At 56.0% G+C, this 14,063-nt stretch overlaps 1 protein-coding gene across 1 annotated transcript; it reads right to left on the bottom strand.

The window, feature by feature from the left end:
- Window positions 1-1,980: 1,980 nt before the first annotated feature.
- Window positions 1,981-8,575, bottom strand: LOC129068480 (phospholipase A and acyltransferase 2-like). The gene is made up of 4 exons (XM_054570700.1): window positions 8,564-8,575; window positions 6,166-6,271; window positions 4,311-4,579; window positions 1,981-2,064 (listed from the first exon to the last, which is right to left on the bottom strand). Exons 1-4 carry the CDS (start codon window positions 8,573-8,575, stop codon window positions 1,981-1,983), a joined length of 471 nt encoding a protein of 156 aa, XP_054426675.1.
- Window positions 8,576-14,063: the final 5,488 nt, after the last annotated feature.

The raw sequence follows: 14,063 nt of genomic DNA, 5'->3' as shown, positions 1-14,063 counted from the left end.
AAGCAGAAAACCCTTCCCCACTTGCCAGGCAGATAGGAACCACATTCCCGTCTCCCACGTAACGGCCCACTGCTCACAGCCACGCCAACAGATGCCAAACGGCTCCCCAGGCAGGTGATTGGCCTGCCTGCCTCGGAACAGTCAGAGGTACATGAACGTGGGCCCCCCGCCCCCAGAAAGTGGCTTCTTTTGGGGAAGGGGCAATGCTGCATCTTCACGCTTCATGGGAAAGAAGAAACGCCAGCGCGTGTCCTGTGAGGACACCGGGGCCACTCTCACAGACTCCCCTCTGTGCAGACACTGGGGACTGGAACCCAGAAAAGCCCCCACCCACCCAAGACTCTGGATCCAGCGAGTGTCCCAAGACTGAGCCTGCTGAGTACATGCTCATTGAAGCATGAGCCCATGTGCACAGGTTTCTGCACGTGTGTTCTCATGAGACCGCATGTGCCAGCATCTTTCCAGCGTGTCAGCACCAGATCCGTTCAGAACAACCCTGGGAAGTCGGTCAGGCGTCCCTTCCTCGTTGCAGATGGACCCTCGAGCCAAGTGCCCCCGATTGTGGTGCCCAGGGCCACATTGCGCCCCCTCCACGGAGCCCTTAGGCCTCGGGTGCCCTCGTAGCTGATGCCGACAGGGATGCAGGTTAAAGATTTAATTTTTCACACCCCCACGTCCATTGCAGTGTTCTTTACAACAGCTGAGGTTTGGAAGCAGCTCAAGTGCCCATCAGTAGATGAGTGGACAGAAAAGCTGTGGTCCATTTACACAACGGAATACTACTCGGCTGTAAAAACAAAGAAATCTTAGCTTTTGCAACAGTGTGGATGGACCTGGAGACCATCATGCTCTCTGATATAAGCCAGTTGGAGGAAGACAAGTACCATGATTTCATTTATATGTGGAATTTATGAACAAAATAAACAAAATGCAAGCAAACCCATAGATAGAATAGGCTGAGAGCCGTCAGGTGTGAGGGGGTGTTGGGGGCCTGGGGAAAAAGGAAAAAGGAATTAAGGGAAAAACAAACAAACAAACAAAAACAAAGCCTCTTAGACACAGACAATAGTCTGCTGATCACCACAGGGAAAGGGCGGGGCGGGGCTGGTAGAGGAGGTGAAGGGCTTAACGGCCGGGGACAGGGACTCGGCTCGGAGTCCTGACACAGTGCAGCGTGCAGGTCATGTGTTCCAGGCCTGTGCCTCTGAATCTTATAAAATGTTATTAACTAATGTCGCCCCAGTCAATCCACTAAAAGATTTTTAAACAGATAAAAACACATTGTGTTGAAAATGACCGTGCTGCCCTGGCCGGGTGGCTCCGTGGGTCGGAGCATCGTTCCGTAGCGGGCAGGTGCGGCTCGACCTCCGGTGGGCCGAGCGCCATCCCGGGGGCGCCGCGTGCCGGGGCGGGGGCGGGGGCAGCCCACCGATGCTTCTCGCGCGTCAATGCCGCTCTCTCTCTCTTGCTCTCTCTTTAGAGGCATGAAAAGAAAAGTGTCCGTGGGTGAGTATAAAACAAAAAAAGAATAAAATGACTTTCCCGTTGGCAGCTGCTGAAGGCAATGCAAGTCTTCTCCAAGGAAGGATTTTCTGAGAAAAGTTCAAGGGTTATGATATGTCAGACAAAAATTTAAAAGCAAGCGAGCAAAAGGAAACCAAAACAAGAAATCACCACTATTGTTAAGAGACAGTAGGAGAAAAACAGAGCTGAATGAGACGCACAAAGCCCTTCCATTTTGGAACTGAGTATTTGAAAATGCAAAATTGTATAATTGGAATATTTTGCCATGAAGAAAAATGAAAATTTTATAAAGTCAAAGAAATCATTTCTGTTTCCTTTAAAATGACACTTACTAGTTTAAGAGAAGTTTTAGGCTCGTAGAGAAACCGAGGGCCCGGGACACAGCTGTCCCGACACGCCGAGCCCCCTCCCGCACGGCCACCCCGGTGTCCCCAACCCCCGGAGGGTCCGTTTCCGCTACAGTCGATGCACCCACAGGGACACGTCATAATGACCCCAGTCCTTAGTCCACCTCAGGGGCCGCCCTTGCTGCTGCGTCGTCTACGGGTTTGGGCCAATTGTGACGCCAGGCGCCCGCCATCCCCGCCTCACACGGGGCAGGGTCCTGGCCTCCGCGTGGAGGTGGCTGCTGTCCAGCACCAGCCCAGGGGCCGCTGGCGCCTCCCAAGGGGCGCGGAGAGATGCCAGGATTCCCTGGGACAGTCACGGGTGGTGAGGACGAGGCCTTAGAGTGGAAAACGAAAACGGGAACTTCCTGAAAGGGGGGCCGGCTGAGGGGTCCCTGGGAGATGTTCCTGCCGTGTGAAGGGCCGCAGGCACCAGGGGACGGGACTCCGTGGGGGGACAGTTTCGTGTTTGGTGCTTTGCACCCTGAGAGTGAAATGAATAATCTCTAATGACACTAATGGGCAGTCCACCCAGAACCGTGCAGATTGTCCCCAAGCGCCTGCCACAGACCAGAGGGGGACAGGGGTCTCCCGCCCATCATGTCATCTGATTCTCACGCCGTCACCGAGGCGTGGACCACGGCCCATCTCAGAGAAGCAGGAACTGAGGCCCTGAGGGTCAGGAGCGTGACCCAGGGCCACATGGCGGGAACTGGGGGTGGAGAGGGCTGTCCCCAACGGGTGCTGAATTTCTCCCTGTTTGCTTTACAAGTCTAAAAAAATAGAGCAGAACTCTTTTCTGAAGGGTAGACCAATACATTTATTCATCCTTAGCCTTGATACAATCATTCCTTCCTTCAGCCGTGAGAGGGGAAGTGAAGGTCGGACACGCAAGCTGCCCGCCAGCCCGGGCGAGGGGACAGCGCAGCTGTGGGCGGTGGGCTGCACAGCGGCTTCCGAAGGACATTTCAGCTATTTGCTCTGTTTCTAGCTTTGGTATAGATGTCAAATGAAATATATTATGGCAAGCAAAGCCACAAGTAACATAAACCACACGATGAAGTTCCGTACCTGAAAGTGAGCAGCCGTGGTCAGAGGCCACAGCAAGTCCAGGCAGGTCCTCCCCCCGGCCCAGGGCCTGCAGGCCACACCCCCTCTCCTGCCTCCCCAGGGCCTGGCCCTTGGCTCCCCTCCTCTGGCCACCCCAGGGATCTCCCCGACGACGGAGGATGCTGGCTGTGTCCCAATGGCCCCTTTCCCCGGGAAATGAAGTTGAGAACACTTCGCAGTTGGGGGCTTGGCTGGCTTTGTCTTGGCCACAGGCAGGAGGGGCTGAGGGAGCCCTTTGTGTAAACGCCCTGGGCGAGGCAATGTGCTCCCAACTTGGGGCTGGTGGGGAGGAGGCTAGTGCCTGGGGCCCTGCGGCCAGAGCTCTGGGGGTCCCAGTGGGAAGGACTTTGTGGTCTGGGCTCTCCTGGGCCTCCCCCTGCACAGGGATGGTCGTGGCAGGAGCTGAGAAAGACCTTGGGAAACCGTGGCCCCAGGGTTCACGGTGCACCCTGAACTGTTCACAGTGCAGCCTGGAAACTTCTATAATCAGCCCCACCTTAGCCTTGAACCCCAGACTCACATATCCGAGTGCTGCTCAACATGTTCCCCTGGATGTCCAACTGGCCACCGCAAACACCCCACCTCAGCATCAAAGCCTCTCTTTCCCTCCGCTCACCGACCCCTCCTGCCCTCAGTCTCCTCTCACCCAGGTGCCCCCCCCCCCAGTCACCTGGGCCGCCAGCCCTGCAGGCGCTGGGGCTCCGCAGTGAGGAGCTGGCCACTGCGGTGGGAACCCAGCTCCCGTCCTCACTAGCTGTGTGTTTTGGGGCAAGAAACTTGGAAGCGGTGAAGGGGGAGACCGATATATCTTTGCCTAGGTCATACATGAAGATGCCCTGGAGCTCTCACATGGGCCCACTGACCTGGGGCGTCTCTTGCCCGAGTGTCCCTGGGGCCTCAGGAGACCCTCCCTGTCACGGTCCTGGGTGGGCCCAGACATTCTCCAACTACACTCAGGGGCACCGGGAGCTGCATTTAGGGGGCGTCTTCCAGGTGAAGGGTCATAAAAAGACAGAGGTGGCCAGAGCCCCAGAGGTCCTCCAACCACCTGTTCCTCTGCACATGGGGAAACTGAGGCCCAGACAGGAAGTGACCTGCCCAAAGACCCTGAGAGGTTTAGAAGTGGACCTGAGATTTGCTCTCAGACGTCCTGATGCCCCACTAGTGGTACCCCAAGAGGCCCCTTTTGCATCATTCATGTTAATTATTCCCTCTGGGTGCACAGCCTGATCACCCTCGCCTGAAGCAGATCCCCAGGAGAGAAAGGGACCGCCCCGTCAAAGGTCTTACCTGCAGGCTTCTAGCCTTGCCATATCTCAGTTCAGTGACAAAGTGCTCACAGTTCTTCATCAGAATATTGTACTCAGCCTCCTCACCGAGCTTCTTATTAGCAGAACTGATAATCTTGTTCACGGGCAGGGGTTTGTATAAGCCGTCCCATTTGTTGTTGACCCGATAGCCTTGGCCCCTCGCCACATCTTTCAGGAGCTCCTTTCTCACCTTCCCTTTGGTAGTGAATGTGGGATTGATCTTCAAGGAGTCAGCAGTGGAGAACCCACCTGGAATCAGACACTAGGATCAGGTGCTGTGGGGGCTGCGAGGTAGGAGAGAGAAGAGTAAGAGGAGGAAGAAGGGCCAAGGGAATCCACTCTTGAGCTTTGGTGTCCGTCCCTTCACAAATGTGACTGGAAGATTCACTGACTTGGCCCTTTTGACTTAACAAGCCGTGAATATTTTTTCACATTATTAAAGTTGTGATGGTCAATGGCTGCCGTTGTGTTCCATTACATGAATGGACACCATTTAGCTGACCAATATCCCCACCCCCATTATCAAACATATTAGCTGTTCAACAATTTAGCTATTGCAAACAATGATCATATATAATATTTGTTTTCTGTTCATCTTGGTGCACTTGTGGTTTTCAGAAAGGAATCAAAGTAGTTTCAGTGCACAGCGTGTGTCAGACATTCTGCAGTGTAACTTGCCATATATCACCTCACTTATTCTCCTTTTAATTTCATGGTAAATATTATCATCATCATTTTATGACTGATTCTGGACCCCAAGACACATGATCAGACTTCTGTGACAGAGCTGTGGCCCCGTGGAGAGGTCCTCACCGGAGCCGCCGGCTGCGGGGCCCCGATTCCATTCCATATTCAGTCCGGGTTTCGCTTCCTCAGGGGGAGAGAACCTAAGGAGCCCAGGAGTTACGCGGGCCCCTTTCACGGTCAAGTCTGAAGGCCGGGGTTCGCACTTAGCGCCCGTCCCTAAGACAAACCGCCCCCTGCACATCAGACACAGGAAGGACCCTGGGGCTCGCAGCCGAGCTTTCTGCTCCAAGCCTCCTGAAGTGCCGTCTGGGTCTGGATTAGGGAGGTTTCTTTACTATTTTCCATCAGTTCACACATTTTTACCACTATGTCAAGGTAGATGAGAGCTTACGGAAAACGGATAAGCTGCAAAGAGATTATACGGACGACAGTTCCTGTCTGGTGACGATGCGCACGCCTGTGTCCAAGGGTGTGGTGACACCGGGCTGCGGGACGTGGAGCACCGTGCGCCTCCGTCCCTGCCTGACTCCGGCCCCTCCCTCTCAGGGACGGTGCTCACGCCTGCGTCCTGCGCTCCCCTCAGACCTGGTTGGCCACCCGAGTAAACAAAGCGCTCACGGGCTCGCACGGGCGACTGTGGGGGGTTCTCGCTGTGACGTGCAGCCTGAGAGCGGCTTCTGTTAAGCAGCATGAAGTCAACACTCTCAGGACAGCTTTTCTGTGCATCATGCGAGTGCACAGGACATAGCCCCGGGGAACCTTCTGCTTCAGGCGACCACCGACATTCAGAGCCTTCGCTGGCGTGCGAGGCATCAGCCTCTGCCGGCCCAGGCCACCGGCCATTGAGCCGGAGAGCCCCGCGTGCCGAGGCAGCCGGCCTCCCTGGGCGCCCGGGGACCTCTCTCCCTGCCTGCTCAGGACCTGTGGGACCTCAGGACCTGGGGTGACTCAGAGGGACATGGATGTACAGGGAGCTCACGCAGAGCTCAGGAGAAGGCAACTTGAGTTTCCCATGGAGGCATTTGGCTTTGAATTATTCTCATTATGGTAAGAAAAATTTTGTCAATTATATTTTCAACAGTCCTTACTTGCAGGAGCCAGATGGATCACGTAGCCATATCCCGCATAGAGGGCCCAGTGCTTGTAGCCATAACGGTCAATCTCAATCAGGTCTCCTTGTTTTTCTTTACTAAACTGCAAGAGAAAACACCAGGAAGGTGTAGACAGATTTCCAGGCACCGGCAAAGGCCCTGGCTGGGGACCGGATGCTTGGCCTCGGGAACCCTTGCTGATGCTCACCAGCTGATGAGAATGTGATGTGGGGCGGGGGGGCAGCTCATGGCCCCTGTGTGGCCCTGAGCCTGCAGTGGCTTTGAGACATGGCCTTATGGGGAACAGGAAGCCTGGAACCTGGTTTGTCCCAAAGGCTGGAAAGCTTGCAAAATGACCTTGTGCATTGGGAGAGTGAAGATTTGCCCACTGTGTGTGTGTTATGCATGTGTGTGTGTCTATTTAGCATATGTGGGCTGTGTGTGTGTTGCATGCTCACGCACATGCACTAGGGCACAGAGGTGCACAGGCAGGTGTGCTGTGCACGTGTCCGCAGGGTGTTGACCCCACAGCCCGCCTGTGAACCCCTTCCCTGAGGCCGGGCCCCAGCCCACACCCAGCACGTCGGACACCTGGGTCTGGGGCTTCCCTGCCCTTCCCACGGTGACTCTCACGGCCCCATCCCACCTTCAGCCCCGGTCCTCATGGCCGCAACAGGCACCTCCTCACACCCGCCCCCTCCGGCCCCAGGACGCCCCCCCTGGAGATGCCACCCTTGGAGACAGGAGCTGACGGCGCCCCCAGGGGACCTGAGCCTTCCGGGGGGCTGTGCTGGGCGCCGGGGCCTTGCTGGCCCTTCTCCTGCCATCACTGCCGCCCTCCCACTGCCCAGCGGAGGAGGCAGCGCCCATTTGCGCGGGTGGGGATACCGAGGCTCAGAGAGCTGGAAAGACATGCCCAGGAACACGTGGCTGGGAAGCCCCTGCGCTGGGGCTTCTCCGCCACGTGTCCTCCTGGTCCTGTGTGTCCCTGCCGGCCTCCCCTTCAACACCTCCTTCCTGTTCCCCAATGTCCCTGCCCAGGGAATGGCAGCTTCGTGATGGGAGAATTTTTCAGTTTTGCTCTCATTTTGTGCCCAACCTCAGAGGATGACAACCCCCTACAGCTCTCATCCCAGGACGCCTGATCTGAGACCAGGCGCAAGCTTCCCTTTGCCCGCGTTCCATGCCAACATCCACCAACCGGTGTTAACCCTGGAAGCTTCTCCTGAATTCACTTCCCGACCTTTCTCCCAACAAATGACTTTGTTCTGGGCCTCTCAGTTCCCCATTATGTGCCGCCCTTGGTGTCCTGAGCAGCCCCCTGCCTCCTGGCCCTACCACCTCACCTCCAGTCTCCCCAAGGCCCACTGAGGCCGTCCCACAGGGCCCCTCTGGGCATGACTTCCCTCTGGCCTCAGGGCTCAGGCTCCCCCTTGGGCAGCTCGCAGGCCCCCAATGTGACCCTCCCAGGCCACCCTCACCCTCCCAGCGCCCGCCCCCCGGCTGGCTGAAGGGCTTCCTTTCGGACCACACAGCTCACTCTGGCCCGTTGCTTCCCTGCGTACAGCCGGCCTCTGTCCTCACTGTGCCCCACCCGCACACTCCCGGCCTGTGCCCCAGGGTGGGGCAGACCCAGGGGCTCCTCTTAGGAGCCTGTGGCGATTTCCCCTCTGAAACTAATTGTCTAACTCAGGCAAGGCCTGGGCGCCGTCCACAGCAGCGGGGGGCACAGGAAGGTGAGCTTGGGCCTTGTCAGGGTAAGAAATGGTTACCCAGGGAACAGCCTGATTTTATTTTGGCCACAATAAAGCCCCTCCCCGGCAGCAGAGGCCAGACAGACTGGCTCTGGAATGTGCAGTGCGCCTTCCCAGAATCGCCCGATTTCCAGGAAGAGCCCAAGGCCAGCGGCCCTTTCCTGCTGCACACAGGGAGCTGGGCCTGTCCCCTTGGGGACGGGCGCCCGTCTGGACCTCGGGGCTGAGAGGAGGGCGCTGCCCGGTCAGCACGCTAAATCCGAATGGGCGTTACCAGGCAGGACAAGCTGTCTTGGAGCAAAGAGGGGAGAGAGCAGACTGGGGCTGAGAGGCACGGCCCTGCAGCAGCAGCCGAGGCAGACAGGCCGGGGGCCACTCACTCCCCAGGCCCCGGGTCCCCCATCACCCGCCCTTAGCTTCCCCCCCCAGCTCAGGCATGTGCAGCCCATACACCCACGTATCCCCCTACATGGGGGCCCGGGTCCATCCCTGTGCAAGACACAGGGACAAAGCTCACTCTGCCTGAAGACCTCACAGTCCTGCAGAGCCAGTGACTCACCCTGGAGATCACAGGCTGGGGCCTTACAGGAGGGGTCCTGCCCGCCACCTAAAGTCACAGAAAGAAATTTGCAGGGACTTACCCAGGAGCCCATGGTTATATGTGGTGTTCTCTTCCAAGTGAAACAGGTTTTATACCTGTTGAGAATTCCACTTTCGCTTTCCTTCTGACTAAGAATTACCGAACACTAAATATATTTAATTTTTTAAAAATATTTATTGATCAAGAGAGAGAGAAAGAAGCGTTGCTTTGTTCTTCCACTCATCCATGCACCATAGGTTGCTCCTTGTATGTGTGCTGAATGGGAATCGAAACGGCAACCGTGGCACCTCAGGATGGTGCTCTAACCAACAGAGCTACAAGCCAGGGCTCAATGTGCTTTAAGGAGAGACTCGGGTTTTCTCTGAACGGACAGGCCCCCGATCACCTACCTCAAACCATGGAATCACCGGGGCTTGGAAGCCTCCTGGAAGCGGCCCGGGCAGGCGGGAGGACTGGCAATGTGCCCTTGCCCTGGCCAAGTGTCCCAACTCCAGGAAGGGGGGCAGTAGACCACAGAGTTGCCCACCCCTGTGTGCATCGTAGGCCCTTGTCTTGTAGCGGCTCCAGAAAGTACAGAGGCCGCGGGGCAGGCCCGGCAGGTGCACCACTCGCGGGAGGACCTCCAGAAAGCGGGTGCCGTGGCTGTGAAGGCCCAGGAGACATGGCCCTGAGGACGCGTGTGGCCGCGAGAAGCAGAAATGATCTAAAGGGGCTTCACAGCCTGGATGTCACTGTCCCTGGAACAGGGAAGGGGAACCAGGTGACTCAGGCTCAGTTCAGCAGGGCACCAAGGCCACCGAGGACCCAGGCTCGGCCACCATGTTGTGCCTGTGTCTGCTGTGATGGCCGCTCTGGTCGCAGCAGCCTCAAGGGGCGCACTTTCACACAGCAAAGTTCAAAAGCAGTAAGAGAGATATTTTCGTGATTTGTCTACTTTTGTGTAGGGAGGAAAACTTTCCCATAGTCCTCTGCTCTCTTGCTCCCCTTTGTCCCTGGCCAGGACTGGGTCTATTTGCATTGCAAACCATTGGTGGGCAAAGGGGAGGTGCTTCCCTGCCAGGTTCAGGCCATGCAGCCAGTCTGGGTGGGGGCACGGCTCGAGCTGCCCAATGAGGAGCAGGGATCTGCGAGCCTGGGCAAAGGTGAGAAATGGAAGTGAACGTGCAGGATGGCTACACGAGGCTGTCAGAGACAGGTGCTGGCTGAGCGACCAGCCCGTGATATGCCCCCCTACTTCCATCCGCGGTGACACTCAGCTTTGCTGCAAGGCTGCAGGCAGGCTGGGCCCGCTCTCCAACAACACGAGCCCCTGGCCCCCAGGTCCCCTGAGCAGACAGAGTCCCATGCACAGCGGTGCAACGGTCCTTGGCGCCTGGGGCCAGGACGACAGAATGGCAGTTCAGGCACCAGCCATTCTGCTTCCAAGTAGCTTTATTTCTAAAAGGAGGATGAGAGTCGCTGACCCTTCATCTCTCTGCTTAAGCTCGTGTTCAAAAAGGTTGAAAGATAGTGAGCTTCAAGGTCTTGTCTCCGTCAAGGAGTGTCCTTTGAGCCCCTGCCCACTGTCATCCCGTCTCCGTGACCAACTGGTTAAGAGGGAGGGCTTCCCCTGCGTCGGCCAAGAGGCAGTGGGTCTGTGGCCCTGGGGCCCAGAAGGGGCGTGACCCTGGTCATCGCGGGCTGGCCGCAGCTGCCTGGGTCATGGCTTCAGTTTCTGAGCCACGTCTTCGGGTTAAAAGGCGTCAGCCCGAGTCGGCAGCCAAGGACCTTTCCTCCCCCGTCTCTGAAAACCCTGTGGCTTGGCACGTGAGGCCCGGCTCCTGCACAGCGGCCTGACCCGCTCCCTCTCCAAGGCCTCTGCTGAAGGGAGGGACAGTTTCTGTTTCCTATTAACTTGTATAGTTTGTGCTTCCCCCCCCCCCCCCACTAAATAGCAGGCGGGGTGCTGTTTTATTGAAACTACCAACGTCTTTACCAGTGAAACACCACACTTTATCGCACACAGGCAGGGAGGCAGCTTCCGCCAAATCTCTGAGAGGCCATTCAGGAACACGGACTTAGGCTGTTGTCCTTTGCCAAAGCTTCGTATGCTTTATAAATGATTACCCATCTGGCTTAACTGACAATCTTCGGTAATAGTGTCTTTGATATGCAAGATGGACAAGAACGCCTTTTCAATCCAGAAAGACTTCTAGCCCCGTTTTAAAAGCAGACGTCAGAGCCCAGCTGTGACAGCAACAGAGGGAGGGAGGGAGGGAGGACAGAGAGCCTGAAATAGGCAGCATGGACGCATCCACAGCGCCTTCTCCAGGGGAGCAGCTGGCTGTGCCCCCAGGAGACCGGGCCCTGGAGCTCCTCTGGGGGAACTGGTGATCCTATCTCTCCCTGAAAATTTATGGGACTTTGCAGGACCCGCCTTCAGAGCTGAGCTCGGAGGTAGAGGATTGCCTTGGGTAGCCCAGCCGGGCCTCCTCCGAGGTCCTCTGTCCAGCCCTCCATTGTGCGCACGAGGACACTGAGTCCGAGAGGGGAGGTAACCCGCCCGGAACCCTCAGTGCGCTGGAAGCTGAGCTGGGATTTGAGCTCAGGTGTCCTGTATTTACAGGCAGCTCAGTGCTTGGAAGGGACCCAGACAGCCGAGGGCACGGAGGCCTGGACGAGGAGCTGCCGAGGAATTAGGGACCAGGGGACCCTAGTGCATCGCAGCGGCGGGCAGGAGAACACACTATATGACAGCTTTGGGGTCACAGGGTCGATGTTGTATAGCTTCAGGTAAACCACGTGACTTCCTGGAGTTCCTCTTCTGTAGAAAGGACAGGAAATACTTGCCCGATCACCCCACGGGTTTGTGGGAGGAGCAGCTGCCAGCCCCAGTGGCTGACCTTTGAGCTGAGCTTCGCGACGGTCACAGCACCTGCCTGATCATTTAACGTTCACAACAAACTCTGATGTGGAAGGGACAGAGGCCCCTGCCCATTTCGGAATGAGAAAGCCAAGTCTAGTCAGCAAAGCGACCCTGTACCAGATCTCCTGGCTGGTCGGCGGTGGTGCCGGCATCTGAGTCGCTGTTCCTGACTTGCAGGGAATGAGCCCTCCCGGGATGCACTGTGACCCTTGAAAAAGATTTTCCCACTGAAAACTGCTCTTCAAAGAAAAAAAGCAGTGGGTTTCAGTGGAAGAAATCCTGGTTTTGTAGCCAAAGCTATCGGCTCACATTCTGACGTGTGCTCTTAGCTTTGGTGACCAAGGATGAGTAAGGCACTTGCTTCTTTGTAACGTGGAGCCACCTGCGGCATGGTGGGCGCGTGGGGGGTGAGCCACCGCCGGGTCACCACCCGTCCCCTGTCTGGGCAGCAAATGCCGCGGTGGGGGGGCAAAGCGCATCGCGGGGAACAGGGCAGTCCGGGATCTGAGGGTTACCGTCTGGAGCCGCTGAGAGGGAAGTGGGGACTCTGAATCCCCCGAGCCCATCCCGGAGGTGTCACAGACAGGGGAGTAAACACGAGTCGTCACAAACACTTCTCTGTTTACCAGGAGAGGGGATGTGGCACATCCCCCTAGTGGGGAAGGCCCAGAGTCCCTTTGTTCAAAGGCTTTTATTGGAAAGGTTATCAGTGGGGCTAGGTAATAGGAAGGCACAGGTCATCTCATTACATCCATATGTTATGTTCACAGAGAATAGGTGATGCTTTGAAGAAAACAAATGGCAGGAACACACCGATTTACTTGGGTCCAAGAGGAGACTAGTAAACAAGAGAGATGACTAACCATGAGAGCGCTGCAAACATAAGAGCGTCTAAGGGTATAGGGTTAGGGTCTGTGTATAATGTGAATTTCCTTCCCAGCATGAGCTGGCTAGAACTTCTGAGGGAAAAACAAAGCGCACTTTAAAAAATTTACTTTTAGGTCTGATTTCCCTGGGAACTGCCAGATCTGGTTTAGGACTATCTCGGGTATTGTTTCGAGCCTGAGCCAGGCGGGGGAAGGGAGCCACCAAGAGACAAGGAGACTGAATTCGGATAGAATGAGGACTCCGGCCATGTCCAAGCCGAGCCGAGGGGTGCGGGCCTTTTGGCCCTCTCTCCGTGTCCCCCAATTTCTTGTCTGCTGCCCGTACCCAATTGATACCTGGCTTAGGTTGTCATCTCTGCATGAGATAACTTTCCCATCGTGGATTACCGACCATCACAGGGCCAAGCAGAGAGGCAGGAGTTGGGACCCTGCCAGGGGGGACAGGTTCTGTCTCCTCAGGAGCGTGTTTCTCCACGGCCTCCCTGATTATTTCCAGGCTTGCCCCCCGACCCCACCTGTCGGCAGCGTTACAGTTCCTGAAACCAGACAGGGCGTTTCCCAACACTCCTTCAGCGTTTGGGTGAGAGGCGTCAGGAGGGCCCCTCTGATGTTTACCAACAGCTGCCCCACAGCTTCCTGTGAACAGAACTCCAAAGAGAATCACCACGCAGTGCACGCAAACGCAGGTCCGGCTGCTTCACAATCCAGCGCTTGGGAGGCAGGGGCTGATGTATAGGAAAGTGGTTTTCAGGTGCTGGCACCCTGGAAGGCGAGAGGCTCTCGTCTCAAAGCCCATCTCAGCCTCTCAGTGCGGCAGGGGTGCTTACGAGGAGGGAGGGGAGAGTGGAACAAAGAGATGAGGGGAGCGGCTGCGGATGGGCTGCCGGTGTCCTTGCTGGTTCCCGTGCCGTTCCCGTGCCGTCCCCGAGTGCCAGCGCCCTGGAGCTGGTCAGTGCCAGCCGAACTCCTGTCGTTGGGGCCAACTGCGGAAGTCGTGGCCAAACTGCTGGCACCCGCAACACGCCTTCAAAGGAACTGTGAGTGTGTGAGTTCTTTCAGCAGTGTGTCAGTACACGTTATTCCAGTTCCGTTTCACCGCGGGTCAGCGCAGAGGAAAGTTTTCCTTCCCTGTTACATTAGGGGTCTTACCTGTTGGCTACAGGGCGGCCCATAGCTCAGTTTATTGACAAAGTGCTCACAATTTGACAACAAAAAGTAGTAGGTCCAGATTTCCTGAATTTTTTATGAGTGTGAATTTTTACGGAGTTAATTTAATTCAATTCTTGGTCAGGTGTCCAACAGTTGGAGACATTTAAATAATTTTGAAACAAATTGGTGTTTTTAAATTACATGTTAGTGCTTATGCTATTACAGTTGCCCCCATCGCTCCCCAGCCCCACCGACTCCCTCAGGCAATGCCCACAATGCTGCCCACACCCATGGGTCCTGCCTGTATGTTCTTTGGCTGCTCCATTTCCTGTGCTGTACTTCACACCCCCATGAATATTCTGTGACTACCAGTTTGTACTCCTAATCCCTCTGCCCGGTTTGCTCATCCCCTAACACCCCTCCCATCTGGCAGAGAGCTATCAAAACGCTCTCCGAATCTGTGATTCTCTTTCTGTTCTGCTTGTTTGCTAACTCTGTTTCTTATTTTTCGATTCAATTGTTGATAGATATGTATTTATTGCCATTCTGTTACTCATACTTTGATCTTTTTCTTAAAGAAGTCCCTTTAACATGTCATA

The sequence above is a fragment of the Pteronotus mesoamericanus genome, unplaced genomic scaffold (assembly GCF_021234165.1).
Source record: "Pteronotus mesoamericanus isolate MK-2021 breed Mesoamerican mustached bat unplaced genomic scaffold, CSHL_Meso_final contig_214, whole genome shotgun sequence".
Lineage (NCBI taxonomy): Eukaryota > Metazoa > Chordata > Mammalia > Chiroptera > Mormoopidae > Pteronotus > Pteronotus mesoamericanus.
The sequence above is the reverse complement of the archived record's forward strand: the minus strand, read 5'-3'. Positions and strand labels throughout refer to the sequence as shown.